Genomic DNA, 15,974 nt, shown 5'->3' with positions numbered 1-15,974 from the left:
AAAAAAGATAACTAAAAAAAATGCACATAATGGTCGCTGATAGATCTCTGCTCAAAACTGTTGAAGCAAGTTTTTCTGAGATCTAGCTTTCACAAAATGTAGGCACCATATTTCCCTAGTAAGAAGTTGTGGTGGCAGATCTGGAGAAGCATTTTGACCTCTGCCCAATAGCAGTGATCAAAATGCCCCTAATGCCTTCCAGTCAATCTGCCATACATGTAAACCCTATCTGAAGAATGACTTTGCTGAATGTCCGATCAGCTGTGGTATGCCTCATTTAAATTTGAAATACAGCATAATGTCACTTTCCATGGCCAAGCTTAGTAGAACACCAAGATACACAAAGATTTCTGTTTCTGATCCAGGATCCAATTTGCATTTCCATAATTGGTTTATGATAAGGTATACCTAACATTGTGTGATCCTGGGCCATGTCTGTCTCCCAATGTGTGGTGGTCAGCGACATTAAATGGCAGCACCCTGGTTTGGGAAATGGAGACATCAATTTGCTCTTGTTAATTATGCTGTATAAAACCCACAGCAAGGTCATGAAAGGATCATAAATGTGATTGGGAGAGTATTGGCACACATAAATAATGAGGATTTGCAAACTAAATGTGAAACAGACAGAGCAATGAGAAGGATTGAGCATTGACTACAACAGATTCTGTGAATGGAAGAGGTTTTAGAAACACTTAAAGGGATACTGTCATGGGAAAAAAATTTTTTTTCAAAATGAATCAGTTAATAGTGCTGCTCCAGTAGAATTCTGCACTGAAATCCATTTCTCAAAAGAGCAAACAGATTTTTTTTATATTCAATTTTGAAATCTGACATGGGGCTAGACATTTTGTCAATTTCCCAGCTGCCCCTGGTCATGTGACTTGTGCCTGCACTTGAGGAGAGAAATGCTTTTTGGCAGGCTGCTGTTTTTTCTTCTCAATGTAACTGAATGTGTCTCAGTGGGACATGGGTTTTTACTATTGAGTGCTGTTCTTAGATCTACCAGGCAGCTGTTATCTTGTGTTGGGGACCTGTTATCTGGTTACCTTCCCATTGTTCTTTTGGGGAAAAAGGGAGGGGGTGATATCACTCCAACTTGCAGTACAGCAGTAAAGAGTGATTGAAGTTTACCAGAGCACACGTCACATGAGGCAGCTGGGAAATTGACAATATGTCTAGCTCCATGTCAGATTTCAAAACTGAATATAAAAAAATCTGTTTGCTCTTTTGAGAAATGGATTTCAGTGCAGAATTCTGCTGGAGCAGCTCTATTAACTGATTCATTTTGAAAAAATTTTTTTCCCCCATGACAGTATCCCTTTAAGGATATGTAGGGCTAGTTGTAGTTAGTGTAGTCTATTTCACCAACACTTGCATTTTATCTGTTGTAAAAGGGCTTTTCCCATCATTTGGATCTCCATACCTTAAGTCTGCTAAAAACATTTAAACATTAAAGAAATCCAACGGAATTGGTTTGTCACCAATATGGATTTGTGCAGTTTAATTAGGATTAAATACAATGTCAATTTTTATTTTTACAGAGAAAATTGTAATAATTTAAATAGAAATAATTAAATAAATTAGATTATTTGTTTAAAATTGAGAGGGCCTTTCTGGATATTGGGTTTTTAGATAAGAGATCACAAACCTGTATTACAGATAAAAAAAAAAATGTTATTTGATATGTGGAATAAGAGGGCGAGAGGACAAACACTGCAAATGAAAGGCAAATAAACTAAAGGGTGATATAGGATAATGTAAATTTTTAAAAGTATAAGTATTATTAAAGTAAATTATTTTTGCTTGCCAATTTCTAGGGATTAATTAATCGGATAAGGGCTGTAGGGTAATGCAAATTGCAAAAGTATTTGTGTTTTGTTGTATGAGAATTGAAATGTCAGTTGACTCTTAATTTTAATGTCAGAATTGGTTTTCTAGGATACATTTATAGTGTGCCAGCCAATAAGATTTTTGCTTTCATTGGTCTACTTGCAGCTGGCTAAAAAAAAAGCTAATCACTGATTGGTTTCTATGTTTTACAGCCAAGGTGAAGAACTGCCCAGTGTTTAAATCAGCACCACTTACTAATCTTTACATGTAGGCAATTTGATATTGATGTTAAAATAGGTGAATTAAATATATAGTAAAGAATGCTACGGTAGATATACGCACTTTCCCTAAGGTTGCATAACCCATCCCTGTCTAGTGGCTTCTCATAAATCTTTGAGATCAAGAACGTTGTTCTGATATATTTTTTGTATCATTATTTCAGGTTCGAGTTGACAGTGGGATTCAAGAAGGAAGTGACATCAGTATTTTTTATGATCCCATGATCTCAAAAGTGAGTACATTCACACATCTCTTAATACAAAGAGTATTACAAAGTACAAAGAAAAATATGAAAGTTGGCACAGTGGATTTGTGCTTTAAATGTTGGTCATTCACCTTGAAAACAAGCCTAGAAATGACTACAAATAGACAGTATCGGTAACATCCCTCTTTATGTAAGCTTTTTTGATATAAACAAAAAACAGTAGGTGAACTCGCCTATTGATTCATAATTACTTTTTATGCTCAGAATTTTGTCTGCTGAAGCTACTTTAACTTAATGAGAAAATAATCTATTCAGGAAACTGAAGAATATCAGATGTGTCTAAACCCTGAGGGGAAACTTTGTTGTGCATGAAACATAAGAAAATTGCACTATGCTAACTAATGCAATACATACATTAACATTCTGTCTGAATAGCTAGCCACACTAAACATGAGTGGATAGTCCTCTTCTGATTTAAAATTTCATTAATACAGTCATTCTTATTCAATAAAAGATGCTTAACTTTTAAGGCTCCTCATAAAATATTTTGTTACTAGGCAAACTGTTCGCACATTGATCATGCAAGTGTTTTGGTGCATGTAAGTATCATGTTTTAATCTTTTGCTTTAGCTGGTGACACACGGTCGTGATAGAACTGAAGCCTTGAAGAGAATGGAAGATGCATTAGACAACTATGTCATTCGAGGTACAATAACAAAGTCAAGACTTATTTCTCCTTAGATAACTGCCACAACTTTAGGGCACATGGTTCGTTGAATGACAAACTGAACAAAATGACATTTTGGAAAAATCATTCGAATCACCTAATTGAATGAAAATACTGTAAGGCATTTTCACACAGCTGCATCATTAAAACTGTGTAATTTGAATAAAATACCTGTGCCGATTTACGTTGCCAGCAATGTCAGGGCATTTGTCATTTCGTTGCATTAAATATTGAAAGAGAGGTAGGGGGCAGATGGTGGCCTCTCACTCTACTATAGAACCCATGGGCCAATGAGGCAAATGCCAGATGAGTTGTACCATGTATGTGTCCTGATAATTCTTCTCTAAACAAATTAATACAGAGTACATTTAGTCTAATCTTAGGTATTTTGTATGAATGCAGATATTTATTCTTAAAATTATAAACTGATCAAAATTCATAACACATGATTCCTGCCCTTCTCTCTCTACAAAGTACTTCTGTTTGCTCTAGACCAGATTTTAGTAACATTGTGCCTGAAGATAAACTGTAAAAGATAGTATATTTTAATTTTCTGATCTTAGATATGTTTTGTAGTTTTGTCTATGTTATAAAAATGTATTTACTTATTTATTTACTTACATTACCACAATCTCTCTCTCTGTTTTTTAACCCACAATGTGGAATTTTGCCCGTAATCCATCATTGTGGTCGGCAAATGGCATTACTCCTGAAGAAATTTCAGAAGATGCATCAAAATAAACACAGTTGCAAAGCCAGTGCAATTGCGCTGAAAAAGTCCAGCATAATTTCCAGCATTCAGCATGAGAGTGTGCACATAATTCCAATTGATGCAGGCTAATGTGGAAACTGCGTAGCTGCCAGCTGGTTCAGAAGTAGTGGTAACTCAAGGGTTCTCACAGTGGCCTGCGTCAATATTGGCAACTATGCTCAATTTGGAACAAAAGGCAGGAGGAAGGCAGTGGGGCTAATTGCAACTATACGGAAGTGCAAGGAGCATGTTGAAGAAAGTACCTTTTAATGAATGGGATTTTTTGTGCACCTGACTCCTGCTACAAGCAAATGTGGTGGGCACAAAACACATTGTGGTTGTAGCAATCTACAACTTTATTTCTTCAACCAAAGTACTAGGTGGCTACATAGTTATATATATAAAAAAAAAACAATTTGTGGTTTCTAATCTGTTGCGTTTGATCAAATTCCACCCTCCAGCAGGCAAGTCCTGAACCCGAAATAGCAGTTTTATAGATGTTTGTATCAGTAAGTGGTGCTCTTATTTTGGAAAACAATATCAATTCTTCTTCCTTTGTAAGTTACACTAGGCATTTTGTTTTCTAACTAAACATTTTTGAAAATATACCACATCTTTGTATAGTTGGGTGCCCTAAAGGGGTTCTCATAATACAGGTATTGTATAACCTATGATTTGGAGATTAATAGAATTATGCGTGTGCCCCTTGATTAAAATGCATATTTTATGCCTGTTAACATTTAATTAGCCTTTGCAGATGCTGTCAGATTTTTGAGACCTTCTATGAAGTAAACACTAAGTTTATCCCTAAACTGATGGTGTTGATTTATGATTAGTTAATATATGAAATATGTGTGCTTTTATTGTGGCCTAGACTCATGTTTTATTCAATTTACGTTGAACCATTTCCCTGTCCATTGACTACAGTAACCCCTTTGTCTTAGTCCTTGTGTCATAATGTTTGGAACTACAGTAGAACCCCCATTTTACATCCCCTGATTTTAAGTTTTCCCTCATTTTACATTGTTGTTTTGTGGTCCCACCTATATATTATGCATAATACATTTCCCTGATTTTACATTTTCCTGGATTTTACACCATTTTTTTCTGGTCCCCTGTAAAATGTAAAATGGGGCTTCTACTTTATCATGTGCATAGATTTTGGTTATCCCTTAGCATTTAAAGGGTACCTATCACCTCTATAATGCTGCGGAAAAAACATATTGACATTTGAAATGAATTGATCTTCCTGTTTCCTTTTGTATGAGAAAAAAAAGCATTGATGTGATTAGGTTTACGCTTTTTCCACATTAAAATTATGAGGCATTTCTGTCTCATCCGGCTAGAACTATTTTTAGACCAGTAGAGGCATGTTCTTAGGATGCCAGGGTGGCCAGGCAAATACCTCATTTGCATTTACCCCCAGTCTCGACCTCCCACCACCTACAAGTCATTTAACTGTTGGAAACATGCACTTGCTCTTTTGCAAATGTTCATGTTCATTCATTAGGGTCAAGGTGGCTAAGCTTTGCGCGATGCTGCTTATCATCGCTTTCTGTCATCTTCTGTTTTGCCCATGCGCTTACAAACAACATTGTAAATCCCCATCTGTAGGAGATGCCAACTAGATGGCTTGTTGTTGTAGAATGATTATTATACACAACTAAGACAGAAAATCTAGCCGTAATATTTTGGAATATTATGGAATATAAACACATGGTTCTCAGTGGTAATGAAGCATTTGCAGCCGTAGAATGTAAAACTTTTAATATAAGCTTGGAAGAGACCCCATTGCCAGAATACCATTAATATGATTATAGTTTCCTTTTTAGGGATGCACCGAATCCAGGATGCGGTTCGGGATTCGGCCAGGATTAGGCCTTTTACAACAGGATTCGGCCGAATCGTTCTGTCAGGCCAATCTGAATCCTAATTTGCATATGCAAATTAGGGGCGGAGAGGGAAATCACGTCACTTTTTGTAACAAAACAAGGAAGTAAAAAATGTTTTCCCCTTCCCACTCCTAGTTTGCATATGCAAATTAGGATTCGGATTCGGTTTGGTCGGACGGGGTTTGGCTGAATCCAAAATAGTGAATTCGGTACTTTTTTTATTGTGTACTTTACACCAATACAAAAACAAAACTCGAATATACTTCTCATCAGAATGGACACACCCTTTAGAAACCTTTATTCTATCACTAACAGTTGAAGGTCATGAATAAAAACATTTCTTAATTCTATTTGCAGCAAGATCTCTCCAAGGCGTCCTTACTACTAATTGTTGTACTCTAGTTACTAGAAAGGCTGGCCTAATGAGACAAAAATATATATATAATACAACCAAACATATTTTAGCAGTGCATTTGTGTTAGATAACATATTATTTACTAACACTAAGCAAATGCAGCGTTAATTGGTCTTTTTCCTGCTTTGGTTTCAATAGGGTTGACAGTTTCAAACATAAATCTGAATTTTATCAATTTCGACTTAATTGGAGTCCTACAAGCTCCACTGTGAATCCATGTTTCAATATGTTTAACTTGCTGAGAAATTTAATTGTGTTAAGTGAAATGGAAAGAACTTATTTGCATACCAGTTGTCAGCCACGTGTAAATCACTCTTACAGACTCAAGTCTTTCATAATATTACAATTAAAAAGCATGGCACATTAAACAAGTGTTTTAATAGATTTTTAAATTATGCTCTGTTCAATTAGCAGGCTGTGGGAAAATGTATTAAGACACAAGTGAGCAGTTCCTATTTAGCCTGGAGGTCCCACTTAGTTGAGGGTCTACAGTAGTCCCCTTAAAAAAGACCTTATATGATGGGGGCAGTGTTATGGGTTTAGATAAAAATTTCAGCATGGTATTTATCTCTACCTACAGGGAATGACAGTAGAAAACCTCTTGATCCAGGCCACAGAATCAAAGCAAAATAAAAACACACCTCTCTGACAGTCCATGAAACCAGATCAATTTAGAAGTCAATACAGTTGGCAAAGTTGTTATAAATCTGTAGTTGAAGTTGATCTATATCTTTTTTTGTCCATGCTTTCACAGGGGCAAGAAACAGCTTGCTAGGGCAATGAAATTACCAATGAAAAACTTTTTTGGCTTATATAATACTAGGAATGAACTGCATTGTTATTGATCATCAAAGATGAGAGGGGCTATAAAATAGACAATCACATCCCTTGTTTGTCACCCCCAGGAACCTTTTTTAGGCTTGTGTTGCTCCCCAACTTTTTTTTACTATAAAATGTGCCTCATGGGTAAAAAAAGTTGGGGACCCCTGTCCTAGAGCATACAGTATGGGGCATATTTATTATGCTATGTAAAATGAAATTAGTGGACAAAATGGTGTAAAAAGCATCTTAAAATAAATGGTGAATTTATCAAGGTGTGTTTTATTTTTGTGAAACAGCCGTTATTTCACATTGTTTCCTGTGGAAGTCACACTTACACAACATAATAAATCTGCCCCTATATGATCATCTTGCTAAGAAACACTTGCACTGAAGGCACAACAGAGCCGTTATGTGCTTGGAGGTCAAACTACAATTATATATTTTACAGAATATAGATTACAATGTGGAGTCTACATGTGCATGGATATGGGATGATATGGCAATCCCCGCCTTGTATTATAAGTTGCTGTCATTATTAAGTGCCTGCATTAAATCAATCTCAACAGCAACTGGAAACCAACTCATTTTAGCATTGGGCTACTGAAACTGAATGTAAGGATATTTATTGCAATTTGAAATCTATATTTTACCAGAATTGTTTAGTTCCCTCTGCATTCCTGTTCATACATGCTGGCAGTTTAGCTTCACGACAGACAGGTTATCTTCAATTGAAAAAAAGTCCTGGTTTCACCTACAGTGTAATAATACAGTGACTTTAAGGGCAGATTTAAGTGTTAAATAGGAAATTAGAATTTGGGTCAAAATTGATTTGGGAATAATCCAAACCTATACCCTGGGAATAATTTGAATTTGACTATTCACCACCTAAAACCTGCCGTGTTCATGTATAAGTCAATGGGAGAGGCCCAGTCACCCATTTGAAGATGTCAATAGCCTTCTCTGAAAAAACTTGATTAGAGTTTAGTTGAATTTGATTCAAGTTTTTGGGTCAATAATATTAGTTTGAGTTTTAGATATTCTGAGTTTTAGATATTCAGTTTTTTTTCTTAAATAACCTGCCAAACAAATTTCAAGCGTATTCAAATTTATTAGAATAAAAAAAAAATTCACATGCATTCGAAATTCTACCTCTGATAAATGTCCCTCCCCATGTATTTAAACTACTCTACTAATTAACTGCATATGCATGTATACTATGTGCTTTTAACATGCAAAGCCTTAACTATGTTTTCACCAAAGGAATGGCTGCTCTGTTTCTTTTTATGACCATACAAGAGAACTTTTGTTTTTCTTGCATAGCACAAATAATAATGTACTGCCATCAGCCAAGTATCCCCCTTTATGTTTCCAAGAGAGATGAATACAGACTGGTGTAAATCAATCCAGACAAACTGATGCTAGGGTTTAAAATGCATGCACAATATTTTGCAAAAGGTTGGTTACTAAGGAATCAATTTCTTTGCTGCTGCTGTGTTTGCATTTGAAGTTACTTTTTAACTGTGAAACGGGCAGACTTACTGTTAGATATATGCAACCCCAAGCCAATCTTCAGTCAAGACATGCAGTAGCTATGATTACTTTGGCAGTAGTTACCTTGTGTTATAAAAATACCTGTTGTGTCAGATATGCTCCTATTTAGTTTATCATTGCCTACATTTTCTTGTATATACAATAAATATATTTAATCCATTTTAACAGTCTTCCATAATTGCAAAATGTTATCGCCTTATCTGATTTAATACTGTCAGAATAGCACTTCCACATTCATTCACAAAGTATAGCCTTGCATGTCCTGTACAACATAGCACATAACAATATCTTGTTTTGTCAGTCTTTTTTTTACCGACAGATCAATTTTGCATTCCATCCAAGTTACAGGCCCTGCAAAATTTGCCCGGGGTTTTTTACTTGCTCCTGAGGGCTCGTTAGTTCAGCAATAGTAAATGAGCCATACAGTGTTTTACTGACTAAGGTGCAATATGCATCTATGTTAAGCATGAACCAAATAAATAAAGATTTTATTAATGTTTTGTCTGTTCTTTTAAAGAAACATTATAAACCTATGTGCAGACTTAAGCAAGTTGTGTTGTATGGAAAATGTCCTTTGTCTTTTCTTTAATTTTTCCATTATAAAGTACAGGTATGGGACCTGTTATCCAGAATGGGGTTTTCCGGATAACGAATGTTTCTGTAATTTGGGTCTTCATGCCTTAAGTCTACTAGAAATTTATGTAAACATTAAATAAACCCAATAGGCTGGTTTTGCTTCCAATAAGGATTAATTATATCTTAGTTGGGATCAAGTACCAGCTACTGTTTTATTATTACAGAGAAAGAGGAAATCATTTTTAAAAATTTGGATTATTTGGATAAAATGGAGTCTATGGGAGACAGCCATTCCGTAATTCGGAGCTTTCAGGATATCGGTTTCTGGATGTCAAGCCTGGGTTAATAAGTCCAGATGGGAGGAGACAAGGAGTGATCAATAGTCCCAGATTTAGCCGGAAGCGAGGTACCAAGGAATAAGCAGAAGAATCGTCAGGGACAGGCCGAGGTCGAGGCGGGCAGAATTCGAGCGTAACTGGAAACAAGCTGGGTCGGGGGCAGGCAGATAGCAAGCGAAGTCCAAAAACAGGCAGGGGTCAAGCAGGAAGAAGTCAATCAGAAGTCCGAGGAAACAAGCCGAAGGTCAAAGCCGAAATCAGAAATCAAGTCACATCCAGGAGCTAGGATTATAACCAAGCAAGGATCCTTTCCCAGAGCGTCTTTTTAAAGTAATGTTTTGGCGCCAAACGTGAGGACGCTAGCGTCATTACGCCGCACGCCGTTGCGTCAGCGGACGTTTCGTCGCCCGCGTCCACCCCGGCGCGCGACAGTTTTCGACGCGCCTGCGTCCGCGTCCATGTTGACGCTCGTGCACGAATGAGCCTTACATTGCCCCCCCCTGAGGGGTGGCCTCTGGACACCTCTGGATGGTTTCTCAGGATGTTTCTTGTGGAAAGCTTTGATGAGCCTCGGAGCATGGATGTTTCCTACCGGTTCCCAAGAATTTTCTTCAACCGAAAACCCCTTCCACTTGACCAGATACTGCAATTTCCCCCAACGAAGCCGAGAATCCAAAATTTGTTCTACTTCAAATTCGATCCCTTCTTGACAAACAACAGGAGGAGCAGGAACAGGATGCTGGCAGGAGAAAGGACTAGAATGAAATTTCTTCAATAAGGAGGCATGGAAAACTGGATGGATCTTCATGGATCCTGGAAGTTCTAGTTCAAAAGTGACTGGATTAATACATCTTTTAATTGGAAAAGGCCCAACAAATCTAGGGGCAAACTTCTTTGACGGATGAGGAAGGCGAAGATTGGTAGAGGCTAACCATACCTTGTCTCCTACTTGGAAGTTTGGATCTGCTCCCCGTCTTCGATCTGAAAAAACTTTAAATTGGAGTTGAGCCTTGCGGATCATGTGTTGAAGCACCTCCACATTCTCCCTCAGAAATGTAAGTCTATCCTGGACCGAAGGAAGAGATACTTCTGGAAAAAGGCCAGGAAACATGGTAGGATGAAATGCAAAATTAGAAAAGAAGGGCGTCTGTTTCGTAGATGAATGAATGGTGTTGTTGTAAGAAAATTCAGCCAGAGGAAGAATTGACACCCAATTGTCCTGCAAATAAGAAGAAAAAGACCGAATGTATCGTTCCAAAGTTTGATTAGTTCTCTCTGTTTGTCCGTTAGTCTGAGGATGGTATGCAGAGGATTTCATTAACACTATTCCCAGAGCTTTACAGAGAGCAGACCAGAATTTGGATGTAAATTGTGTGCCTCTATCCGAGATGATTTCCCGAGGCAATCCATGAAGCCGTACAATCTCCTTGACGAAAACATCCGCAGTCTCAGAAGCCGAAGTGAGATGAGAGAGAGGAACGAAATGAGCCATCTTTGTGAGACGATCCACCACCACAAAAATAGTATTATGTTTATTGGAAAGAGGAAGTTCCACAATAAAATCCATGGAAATTGAACTCCAAGGTGCCTCTGGAGGTGGTAGAGGTTTCAAAAGACCCATTGGTTTGAGGTGAGAAATCTTAGACCGGGCACAATTTTCACATGAACGAACGTAAGAAATGCAGTCTTTCACCACTGATGGCCACCAAAAAAACCGTCTCACCAAATCTAACGTCTTCCTTATTCCAGAGTGACCTGCTAAAGGATGATCGTGCATAAAACTCAATGCTTCAGCCCGAAGTGAAGGAGGAACCACGATTCGTTGATTAAACAAGAGGACACCATCCTTTACATGTAACCACTTAGAATCAGGGTAATCTTCAACAGACTGCTGGGTGTCCTCCACCTTTTTGAGAAAAGAAGCTTGAAGAAGCAGAAAGTTTCCTGAATGAAGAATGGTAGCTGGAGGAGTTGTTGATTCTACTTCAGAAAATTGCCGGGAAAGCGCGTCAGCCTTCACATTCTTAGAACTGGGTTTATACGTAATGTGAAACTGGAACCTTGAGAAAAACAGGGCCCAACGAGCTTGGCGAGGATTTAAGCGTTTGGCTGACCTTAAATACTCAAGATTCTTGTGATCCGTAAAAATTAAAATTAGATGTAGCGCACCTTCCAATAAGTGTCTCCACTCCTCTAGAGCATACTTAATGGCCAATAACTCTCGATCACCCACACCATAATTTCTTTCAGTGGGACTGAGCTTCTTAGAAAAAAAAGCAACTGGGTGAACACTGTCCTTAATTCCAGACCTTTGAGAAATAATTGCCCCAACTGCATCTTCGGAGGCGTCAACTTCAAGTAAAAAAGGCTTAGAGGGTTCAGGATGAATGAGAATTGGAGCGGAGATAAAAAGTGTCTTCAATTTCTCAAAAGCTTCTTGTGACTCCGAAGACCAAAAAAATTTTCTCTTGAGGCTGGTTAAGTCTGTGATTGGTTTGATTATGGCAGAAAATTTTTTAATGAACCTTCTATAAAAATTAGCGAAGCCCACGAATCTTTGCACCCCCTTACGATCCTTGGGAGGCGGCCACTTAAGAATTGCATCCACCTTTTTTACATCCATACAGACCCCAGAAGCAGACACAACGAAACCCAGGAATTCAATGGATGACTTTTCAAACTCACACTTAGAGGCTTTCGCATAAAGCTTATGTTTCCTTAAGCGTAACAGGACCTCTTTAACGTGTACGCGATGCTGTTCCAAGGAAGAAGAGAAAATTAAAATATCGTCCAAGTAAACGACAACAAATTGATCAAGGAGATCGCGGAAAATATCGTTTACAAAATGTTGGAACGTAGCAGGGGCATTGCAGAGACCAAATGGCATCACCGTATATTCGAAATGCCCATAACGTGAACGAAAAGCTGTCTTCCACTCATCTCCCTTGCGAATTCGAATCAAATTGTAGGCCCCTCTCAAATCCAACTTTGAAAAAATCTTAGCTTGACTCAATCTTTGGAAAAGTTCTGAAATAAGTGGTAAGGGGTATCGATTTTTGACTGTGATCTTGTTAAGATCTCTGAAGTCAATGCAGGGTCTTAAGGAATGGTCCTTTTTCTCCACAAAGAATATTCCTGCACCAGCGGGAGATGTAGAAGCTCGGATAAACCCCTTCTCCAAATTCTCGTCAATATATTTCTTCAAAGTTTGAAGTTCAGGCTCAGAAAGCGGATAGATTCTGCCAAACGGGATAGGAGCACCAGGGAGAAGATCTATAGGACAATCATAATCCCTATGAGGAGGAAGAGAATCAGCTCCCTTTTCATCGAAGACATCAAAAAACTCGTGATACACAGGAGGGACTGCTTGAATCTCACCTTTGTCCAGAAGAATGAATTCTTTCAAGGGAATATTTGATTGACAGTTTTGAAGACAAAAAGAAGAGTTAAATATTAGAGAACCGGTGTACCAGTCAATCGAAGGATTATGAAGTTTCAACCAAGGTAGACCTAGGATCACAGGAAACAACAAGGAATCCATCACATCAAACTTTATTTCTTCATAATGTTTAACATGGGAAGCAACAAAAAGCAGAGTCTCATGAAGAATTGAGCCCGAAGACATCAAGGAACCATCCGCCAGCTTAATACCGAGTGGCTGGGGCTTGGGAAGTAACGGAAGATTATGCAGTGTAGCAAAAGTCTTGTTCATAAAGCACCCACAAGCCCCAGAGTCCACAATGGCGTCAACCTCAATCTTTCTTGACCCCATCTGTAACGAAAGACGAATAGTCACAAAAGAGTTCGTTGGAATTGAAGAATTATAAACTGAAGACGATTTAGCGGATGTACTACCCTTAGGACGAGTTGGGCAGCCTCGGAGGAAGTGACCGGATTGGCCACAATACAAGCACAGATTTAAACGTCTGCGACGAAGTCTCTCCTCAGCTGTCAAAGCTCCCCGGGCCACACCAATCTGCATAGGTTCAGACTCTGAAGAGATAGCAGAGGGGGCTGGTTGGTGGATGGGAGGCGGAGCTACCGGGATGACCCATGAAGGAGATGGTGAAAAATTAACTGGCACCTTCTCCAGCTGCCTCTCTCGCAGTCTTCGGTCAATTTGAACCGCCAGCCGAAACAACTCTTCCAAGGTATCTGGAATACCTACTCGAGCCAACTCATCTCTAAGACCGTCAGACAGCCCAATGCGGAATTGTCTCTTTAGAGCCCTGTCATTCCATTCCGTGTCTGGGGCCCAACTCCGAAATTCGGCAATATAATCCTCCACCGGTCTCTGTTTCTGGCGAAGGGCCCCCAAGGCAATTTCTGCTGTGTCAATGCGGTGAGGATCCTCATAGATTGCACCCAAAGCCTGAATGAAAGTTTCAGTAGTAGCAAGGATAGGACTGTCCTGTTCCATCAAGCGGTGGGCCCACGCTTGGGGTTGTCCTTGTAGAAGGGTAATCATTGTTCCCACCCGAGCGTGCTGAGTAGCATACGTATTAGGCTTTAGCGTAAACAGGAGTTTGCACCCATTAATGAAAGTCCTGTAGGTGCTTCTATCCCCCGAAAACTTGTCGGGTAACGCCACTTTGGGTTCAGAGGAAGATCCAGAACCGGCCCCAGAATCCTCAGGAGACAAGAAGGAAGGACCCGAAGCAGAACGGGAATGAGTCACTGGTTTTTGCAGAGCCTGTAGCTGATCTTGCATAACTTGATATCCGCCTTGTAACTCGTGGACAGCTTGAGCAAGACCTGCGATCTGCTGGGAAATAGTTTTCAGCACCGACCTCTCCTCCTTGGACTCCATCTTGGCTTGGTTATACTGTCAAGCCTGGGTTAATAAGTCCAGATGGGAGGAGACAAGGAGTGATCAATAGTCCCAGATTTAGCCGGAAGCGAGGTACCAAGGAATAAGCAGAAGAATCGTCAGGGACAGGCCGAGGCGGGCAGAATTCGAGCGTAACCGGAAACAAGCTGGGTCGGGGGCAGGCAGATAGCAAGCGAAGTCCAAAAACAGGCAGGGGTCAAGCAGGAAGAAGTCAATCAGAAGTCCGAGGAAACAAGCCGAAGGTCAAAGCCGAAATCAGAAATCAGAAATCAAGTCACATCCAGGAGCTAGGATTATAACCAAGCAAGGATCCTTTCCCAGAGCGTCTTTTTAAAGTAATGTTTTGGCGCCAAACGTGAGGACGCTAGCGTCATTACGCCGCACGCCGTTGCGTCAGCGGACGTTTCGTCGCCCGCGTCCACCCCGGCGCGCGACAGTTTTCGACGCGCCTGCGTCCGCGTCCATGTTGACGCTCGTGCACGAATGAGCCTTACACTGGATAAGGGATCCTACACCTGTACTAATTTATCATTGTTTCATTATTGCCTTTATTCCCACCCTCTTCTACTTCTGCTAATTTGAAGAGAGATAATGAACTCCACTTAAATTAACCCTCCTTTCCCCTAATTCCATCCTGTATCTGAAGCTAACAGATAAAAAGTCCAACAGGTTTAACTGACTGGGCTAATTTAATTAGAAACTTTTTCCTTGTCTCATGGCTGCTTTAAAGAACCCCTGGAGGACAATGTGTTTTAAATTTCATTGTTTAGACAAATATAACAAACTAACAAATATCCAAATTTAGTTACTCAAAGTAATAAGCATATTGAATACTGTGCTTAATTAATACCTGGTTCTGCCATAGCCACATTCTGTCTCATACCCAGTTGGCACATGTGCAGTTCAGTAAATTAAAGGGATCCTGTCATCGGAAAACATGTTTTTTTCAAAACCCATGAGTTAGTAGTGCTACTCCAACATAATACTGCACTGAAATCCATTTCTCAAAAGATCAAACAGATTTCCCAGCTGGTCATGTGACTTGTGCCTGCACTTTAGGAGAGAAATGCTTTTTGGCAGGCTGCTGTTTTTCCTTCTCAATGTAACTGAAGGAGTCTCAGTGGGAGAAGGTTTTTTTCTATTGAGTGTTGTTCTTAGATCTACCAGGCAGCTGTCATCTTGTGTAAGGGAGCTGTTATCTGGTTACCTTCCCATTGTTCTTTTGTTTGGCTGCTGAGGGGACAAAGGGAGGGGGGTTATATCACTCTAACTTGCAGTACAGCAATAAAGAGTGAATGAAGTTTCTCAGAGCACAAGTCGCATGACTTGGGGCAGCTAAGAAATTGACAATATGTCTAGCCCCATGTCGAATTTCAAAATGTAATATAAAAAATCTTTTTGTTCTTTTGAGGAATGGGTTTCAGTGCATAATTCTGCTGGAGCAGCACTATTAACTGATTCATTTTGAAAATAGTTTTTTTTTTTCATTCATAGAGGGGAAAAAAGCAGTTTTTGGGTATATCAAGACAAAATTTTGATGCAAAATGCGGGAAAACATTCCTTAAAATCAGGGAAATGCATTATAAATTAGATACATTAGTATTTTGAAGGGTTTAGGAGAGGACAGCTTAAGGGCAATTGGCTGATGGGGAGGTTTGTAGCCTGTTATTATTTATGCACGACTGTGAGCAAAAAATCTCTCGAAAGTGCTTCTATATTGGAAATAACTGAAAACGCCAGCGGTAAAACCAACA

General features: G+C 39.2%; 1 protein-coding gene across 2 annotated transcripts in view; it reads left to right on the top strand.

Moving 5' to 3' along the window:
• pcca.L (propionyl-CoA carboxylase subunit alpha L homeolog) overlaps nt 1–15,974 on the top strand; it is a 261,425-nt gene that overhangs the window by 133,748 nt on the left and 111,703 nt on the right. For both annotated transcript variants that reach the window (XM_041582406.1, XM_041582407.1), the window contains exons 15-16: nt 2,276–2,344; nt 2,948–3,023. In XM_041582406.1, coding sequence (XP_041438340.1) covers nt 2,276–2,344; nt 2,948–3,023 — 145 coding nt within the window. The remainder of the gene's footprint in view (nt 1–2,275; nt 2,345–2,947; nt 3,024–15,974) is intronic.

The sequence above is a fragment of the Xenopus laevis genome, chromosome 2L (assembly GCF_017654675.1).
Source record: "Xenopus laevis strain J_2021 chromosome 2L, Xenopus_laevis_v10.1, whole genome shotgun sequence".
In the NCBI taxonomy this organism is placed as follows: Eukaryota; Metazoa; Chordata; class Amphibia; order Anura; family Pipidae; genus Xenopus; species Xenopus laevis.
The sequence above is the reverse complement of the archived record's forward strand: the minus strand, read 5'-3'. Positions and strand labels throughout refer to the sequence as shown.